The 8,186-nt window shown below is 37.6% G+C and overlaps 1 protein-coding gene across 1 annotated transcript; it reads right to left on the reverse strand.

The window, feature by feature from the left end:
- Positions 1 to 1,553: 1,553 nt before the first annotated feature.
- Positions 1,554 to 4,101, reverse strand: LOC130048055 (uncharacterized). Its single transcript, XM_056144100.1, has one exon. The coding sequence runs from the start codon at positions 3,956 to 3,958 to the stop codon at positions 2,282 to 2,284; it is 1,677 nt and encodes a 558-aa protein (XP_056000075.1). The 5' UTR covers positions 3,959 to 4,101; the 3' UTR covers positions 1,554 to 2,281.
- Between the last annotated feature and the right edge of the window lie 4,085 nt (positions 4,102 to 8,186).

The following is an 8,186-nucleotide window of genomic DNA, read 5'->3' on the forward strand; positions in this document are numbered from 1 at the left end:
AGTCACAGATAGACAGACACAGGTACATGTAAAGTTCTAAACGAAAGATAGACAACACATAAACAAGACACGAGTCACAGATAGACAACACACAGATAAGTCACGAGTCACAGATAGACAACACACAGACATGTCACAGATAGACAACTCATAGACAAGATATGAGTCACAGATAGACAACACACAGACAAGACACAAGTCACAGATAGACAAATCACAGACAAGACACAAGTCACAGATAGACAACACACAGACAAGACACGAGTCACAGATAGACAACACATAGACAAGACATGAGTCACAGATAGACAAATCACAGACAACACATAGATAGACAACTTACAGAGAAGACGTGAATCACAAATAAGCAACTCGCAGACAACACACAGATAGACAACACACAGACTAGACACGAGTCACAGATAGACCTACTTTTAAGAAAATGTAACCTCTTTATTATTATTTAACATAGGGCTTCTATATTTTGTAGAGTTTTATAACAAGACCTTGTGATACGATTGTGTTTGATCTTGTGACCTTGACCTACTTTTTAAACACCTGACCAAACCAATACCTTCTGAACTATTTAAGATAGAAATTTTGCATTTTGTAAATATATTTCTTATGGCAAGATATTTTATTTCTTACCATGATCTATGACCCTTTGACCTTGGTCCAGAACAACAAGGTCATATTAGTCATTAGTGTTGAGGAATCTATCTGTTATGTGAATTCATTTTCAGTTATGTTGTGATTATTTGGGGCTAGGTTGGGGCCACAGTATGTGGTCAAAAATTTTTCATGAAAATAAAGTTTGAAAAAAAAAATGCTTCAAAAGTCATAACAGTTGAACAACAAAAGGGCCAAGATGACTCAGGTGAGTGATATGGCCTAATTGTGCTGACTGAAATTGTAAAATCTCTGAAAATTCTCAATGTCTGCCACATTTCTCTCTTTATACACCATTTATTGAGTTCACTATTGTTATTTATTGTGAACAACTCACTGATACAGTTTGTCATCGATAGTTCAATTCATCAACATGACTTATGTACAACAAACTGATGGACAATAATCAACATCATAAATAAATGTAGCCCTCTAGATGCTGTCACCAGACAATAATACCTGCACGCAAGTGTTTGCCTTTAAATATACTCTCCGTCGTACTTGTGTAACTAGCAAATAATCCATAATGGTTACCATATAACATGCTGCATATTCCAAGATGCATTGAGTAATCTGTGGTTACACTGGTCCATCTGTAGAATGTAAGATGAGTTCTGGGAACCTGGGTTTTTTTTTATTTTGTTTTAGAAAAAAATCATTCTTTTGACCTCTAATTTGTCTACAGGTTAAAATTGAAAATTCCGAAACGTTATTGTACATCTGCAGGACACCACTTATCATATTCCAAAATATTATTTGGCTACTGCTTAAAATAAAAGACCAGTTTGATGAAGAAGAAAGTGTGACAGACGGATTGATCAGGGTATCAGCAATATAAGCAAACTTTCTTCAGAAAGTACAAGTATAATAATAATGACACAAAATGTCTCAACTCTACGTTTATTTTATGTGCATTGTACTTACTACATGATTATATAGTTTGATATTGTATACAACCAGATAGTAGTAAAATAGAATACCTTGAATGTTCATTGTGAGAAATGTCGGTTGTTTGTTTTTTGTTTTTTTTTTAACTCTGATCATATATGATCATATGATCATATATGATACATAAAAATAAAGTATTATATAGAGGGGAAATTTTTCACCTAATAGTGTCTACTAATTGTATAAAACAAATAATTTGTAGCAATTTCAATGTACTGATATGCGTACTGTGATTGAGAGGGGAAAAGAAGCTCAACATGATTTATTTCACCTAATGATCATAATTTGTAACGACTTCGATGTGCTGATTATTCATATTGTAATTGAGATAGAGAAAAGAAAGTTTATATCAAAGCAGCCTGTCTCATTGTAAGAGATGATCACACACAAAACATGCTATCACATAATGAATCACTTGAGACATAAACACAATATACAGGAGACTGTAATACTGCAACATGAGTTTGGGAAATTGATGATGAAGAATCTGAAGTCATATTGTTTGTCATAACCTTGAATTATTAGTTTGCCATTAACGTTTATTTTCAGTAAAATATTCAGATATGTTTTCTGTATACACTTGATACATGTGCTTAGTGTGAGGTTTAGGAAATCCACGCATCACAGACATCTAACATATCAATGTACACGAATGTCTGGGTGTTTATTTCATGTACTGGATCACTTTCACTTCTCCTGATTCATATAACCCAACCCACAACCTCCCCTCACTGTCCACACTCAGTCCAACAGGCCCATCATTTAATCCACAAGTGTCAACACATTTAATGAATTGTCCATTCTGGTCTAGAATGTGGAGACAGGCATTGTTAAAATCTGCCACAATGATATGACGCATGGAGTCGGTCACTATCTTTGCAGGATGGAATGGTTTCTGTCCCTCCGGTGGTTTGTCGTTGTATCGAAATCGGACTTTTCCTGTCCTGTCCACCACTACCACTGTGTCAGCATTAGAATCAGAAGCCACGATGTCACCGTTGTCGTTCTCCGTCATAAACACTCCATATATCCCCCCTCCATAGATTGGATTGCCATATTCATCTTTGTCTACTTCCTGTGTGACTCTCTGTCCCTGATAACGAACGATTTTGCAATGGCGATCATCAGTAGTTTTCATAATGACTAAGATGTCCCCTGATCTAGTACAGCACAGTCCCCCTAGCTTCCAGCCCCGTGGTGTGGTGATCAGTGTCTCTGTCTTCCCGTGTCTGACAATGTTCACAGTTCTACTGATGGTATCACTGTAAATCAGTTCTCCCTGTCTGTTCACTGTAATGTCATAAGGGGACTTATTATATGTACTGTTGACAGTGTCAGTAACAGTTCCATGTATGTCAACACATCGTATCATTTTGTCTGTTCCACTAATCCAAGCTCTATCTGATCCAACACAGGCTACTCTTTGTAACGGTTTGACATTTGTTGGAATGTTTGCAATCACTTTGGCTTCTTTTAATAATTCCTTAACAGATAAATAGAGGACTTCATCTGTCAGACTGGGTAGTGATAGTGTTGTCTGTGTCAGTGTGGCCCTGTATTCTCCTAATTCTAGACTGAGTTCTCTCCCTTGGACTGTGTTTGTTTTGAGAGAGGGTGACATTACATCAGGTACTTGTGGAATGGCTCTGAATTTAGTCAGTTTGGATTTGTAATGGTTGACATCAAACACTTTATTGGACTTCAGGATTTCTTTGTTTTCTTGAACAGTTTGGGTCATACTGGAATTTTGACTTCTGAGTTGGGACTGGCATGACTTCAGAATGGTAATTTCTTGATCTTTGAGTGATTGGATCAGTGATTCAAGTGTATCAAAGATGTTGTCTACTTCTAGGTGCCATTTCTTTCTTTTATCTTTAGCTTGTTTTTCTAAATCGGAGTAGTGGGCCTTGGATTTGGAAATTTTCTTTTCAACATCTGCATCACAGGACTTGTTCTTTAAAATAATGCTGCTTTCGATTTCTTCTGTTTCTCTTTTAATGTTTTCTCTCTTCCTGGAAATGATGTCTGCCATGTCCACAACATCATGTCCTTTATGACGAGGACCCAGAAGACATTTTATGCAGACTGGGACATCACACTGTTGACAGTGACCCTCGCATCTCTGGTGGGAATGAGATGTACACTGAGGGAACACCAGTTGGACTGTGCGCTTTGTGAAGGGAACAATGTCATGTTTCATTGACTTGAGGTCGTTGACATGTTTGTTGATGCAGTCTGCACACATACCGACTTGGCAGCTGTTACAGAATTGCTGGACAGACTTGACACAGTTTAGATCACAGGTGATGAGCTCCTGTGCCTGGGTGGTGGCAGTAGCCATTCCTTGATTCTCAGACGTTGGTCACATCTAAAATAAAGATAATTCACAACTATGCAAAGTTCAGAGAGTGCCTTAATTGTGTGGTAGTTTGGGCAAACTTCCGCCAGAGGTCGAAACGCAGAGGACTATGGGTAGTATGGGAGTTTGGGTTTTACTTTTACTTTTATTTCTGGATTTCGATCCCGATGTAAATTATTCACCCGTTGTATTTGACCACGCCCACTTTATCTTTTAGCCAATAACTTTAATTAATGACAGTTTCTATTGTTTAATTTGCTATATAAAGCCATGCAGCTTACTATTCGTAGAAGCGAGACAGCTGGCCTTGCTAGCTACTCTTCTCTTTCCAATCTTCCTATACTGGAATCACGTCTTGTTCCTCCGTTTTTGTCCTAATACTTTGCCCTTGTAACTTACTAAATTATTATATTACCTTTGGGTTGGGAGATTTCTTGATTTTATAGGTTAAGTTCTAGGATTTAGGAGTTTGTCTGTCACATTCATACTGGTAATAAATTCGTAAAGTGTTATTTATCTTATTTTCATTTCTATTTGAATTTATTTTCAAGTTTAAAATCATAGTGTAGTTGGGTCGTTTCGAAGTCGCCACTATCAAAATAAAATAAAACAAACACAACGTGAAGTACAGACTATACGAACGCCAGACCTGCTACAATTGACATCACCATCCAATAGAGCAAACCTGTACTCTCCCTGAATCTCTAGTCAAGTGTTTTAATTTTACAAGGCTATCTGGTAACAGACCAGGATTTATATCCAATCATCCCGAATCAGATGTTTTTATTTCTGAACAATGATGACACAAGGCATTCATGCCCATTGTAATTCAGGTCATGCACGCCCCATAGTAGCAGGTATTAGTACATGTATGGGTAGAAAGGATAAAGGAACATGGACAGGCGCACTGACTTCAGCCCATTCTATATAATTACGAATACCACTTACCTGTTAATTTTCTATTTTCTGTAGATTTTTGTGTCCATCTCATCCAGTTGGTGGTTGAGCCATTTTGTTCAACTTTTGGTTTGGTGTTTATTCTTTCTGGTACATGTAGCCTGTTGTGATGTGACACTCAGGTGTTTAATGGTCACCTGATAACAGACATTTAAAGGTTCAGTTAAAGTACAGAAATATAGGACAGGCCTCTTATAGATAATTCACAATATAAAAATTATCTGAAGGGTTATAGGACACGCTTCTTATTTAGAATGCATGACAGTGTAGCCTTATATGTTGACAGAGTTTAACAGTTGGAGCAAGCACAGCCCTGTGTATATGAGCGGATCCAAGCATTTTCCCCCATCGAAGTGGGTTCCAGCCGGTGACGGGTGGTTTCGTCCCGATTACATATTCGCACCTAGTGGATTCGCACCTTTACCTGTACGCCCCAAGTGGATTCGTCCTGAGTGGTTTCGCCCCCATTGAGTATGTAGCAACAGTGGTCGGAACGATTGATCAGTGCATACTCTCCTTTAACGATGAGCAATTGAATTGAAATTAATGCTATATATTAATTTACCGACGCCCAAGGATACCAACAATTTTTGGATGTTTATATATGGCAACAGTGGTAGGGACGATTGATCAGATCATACTCTCTTTTAACGATGAGCAATTGAATTGAAATTAATGAATGCTATACATTATTGTAACGTGCAAGGGAGGTCACTGCCTGTGAACCCCCGCGGGCTCGTACCCGTGATAGAAACGGATAGCCCTGAGATGCTGCAAATATGTACAATGCGCAGACTTAATCAGTTGTACTGCGCCTATATAGGATCTATTGACTGGTAGCGAACAAGTGCATTCCTCAAGGACAAGCAGGGATGTCCTCACACCTGCCCTTGCGCAGTGATAGGTAGGGATGACCGCACACCTATCACTATATAAATACCGGTTCTAATCAGAGACACTGGCAGGGATTTCCGCACACCAAATCTCTACCACAAGACAGGCAGGGATGTCCTCACACCAGATCTTGCGCAGCAACAAGCAGGGATGTCCGCACACTTGTAGCTAAGTGATGTCAAATCCAGAGCAGGGTTTGACCACTGACAGTATTAAGCAGGGATGACCGCACACTTACTAAGACGTACAATATAAGTAGGGAAGTCCGCACACTTACACGTACCTTACATGGTTTGTCGAGTTTTACCTCTAGAACCGTTTTTTGTTTATAGTATAGAAGAATCCTATATATCCGCAGTACCATAATGATCCGAAGTGTATAATTACTTATAAATTAAAACAAAATACTAATCATATCCAAACTGGCTAATCTTTATAGAATCTACTATAGAAACACACAATGATTATAATTGTATGTACTTTAATTCAAAACTAACCATCATGAAATATTTATTTGAGTATGTCTAATAAGCAATTAAAACGACAAGGGCGATAACTCTCGCAATAAAGATAACATAAATACATCTTTCCGCTTCATTATATTAATTTACCGACGTCCAAACTATGTCCATTTCTATCATTAATAACCAAGAATTTTTGCCATGGCAAGTAGCATATTCATTGTGGAAAATCAGTAATTTAAAATTATCATATGAAACAGAATTAGTATTATGTAGATAAAAGTGTGTCTATTATGTGATTTTATTAATCTTAGATATATTTATATAGATCTCAAAATGAAGGATTCAATTTATAGCATAAACTTAAAGCAACAATATTTAAGTGAAAGTAGTTGATCATTTTAAAGAAAGTGAATTTTGAGATATGTTAAATCGTTATAATTTTAAGATATGTTAAATTGTATTGGGGCGAAACCACTCGACTCCAAGGCAATGTTCTACCTTATGTTACCTGCATTGAAATGGGGACGAAACCACTTGGTGCGAATCCATTAGGTGCGAATATGTAATCGGAACGAAACCACCCGCATTCGTTCCAGCCCATGCTTTTTTAGGGGTCCAATTGAGACTATGGACTAACATGTGGTATTTTACAGCAAATATGCGAACAGATTCATTTTCTTAGTATCATATCCCATAGGTGGTGGGTCCAGAACCCCCGACCCCCACCCCAAACATGTGTGTCTTTATCTTTAAAAATAAGATATCTGATTTAAAAGAAAATAAGAAAAGTCTGTCGTGTCCTAAAAACTGCACAATAGGAGAATGAAAATCATCAAAAATCACTTTTGAATGGAAAGGCAGTGATTATCCTAAACATCTATGTAATAATTGCCATATACAGAGTGTAGCAATGACATATTTCAATTTACACAATAATTTATTATTAACAGCATTTGCATAAATGGTAAAAAAAAATCTACATGTTTGACCCCCTCCAATTTTTGTTGTTGTAATGATGCATTGATATCCATTCACAAACCTATCGAATTGATCAAGGTGATCACGATCATTAAATTTTGATGTCATTAATGTTTTCATAGACTACATATTTACAATTAGAAATTTTGTTAATCTCCATCGTCATGTGCGTGCCTGCTAAATTCTCCTTTGAATTCCTAATTTAGATCCACCACTGCTTCAGGTGAATGCTTAGACATTGGCATCACATTAGGAACAATACAGCACACTGCATGTATTGTGTAGGGGACCAGTTTCTTCTTGGACTTTTTGTGTGCTTCATGAGCCAACGTAATTAAAACCTTAATTGGTTTGGATTCCGTCAGAGGGTCAATTAACATGACTTCTGGGGTCTTCAGATCTCCATTACTAAAAATGTATTTTTGATTAAATTCAGAGTCGAGCATAATCCCATCTTGTCTTATTTAGTCTGGAAAAAATTGCACAGAGCCACAAGGATTGATTGATTGAATGTTGTTTAACGTCCCTCTCAAGAATATTTGACTTATATGGAGACGTCACCACTGCCGGTGAAGGGCTGCAAAATTTAGGCCTATGCTCGACGCGTATGGCCATTGAGCATGGAAGGAATTTTATCGTGCCACACCTGCTGTGACAAGGGGCCTCGGTTTTTGCGGTCTCATCCGAAGGACCGCCCCATTTAATCACCTTCTATGACAAGCAAGGGGTACTGAGGGCCTATTCTAACCCAGATCCCCACGGAACAAAAACCACAAGGACATTCAGCATTATAGCCCATTGTGCTTTGATAATGTATGTACAATTAGGGCCTATAAATTTATAGACATATTTCTATAATTTATTTTCTATATAGCTCATTGGTAGAGCGTCCACTTCATGATTTGGAGGTTGTGAGT

Source organism: Ostrea edulis, chromosome 7 (assembly GCF_947568905.1).
Source record: "Ostrea edulis chromosome 7, xbOstEdul1.1, whole genome shotgun sequence".
NCBI classification, from domain to species: Eukaryota; Metazoa; Mollusca; class Bivalvia; order Ostreida; family Ostreidae; genus Ostrea; species Ostrea edulis.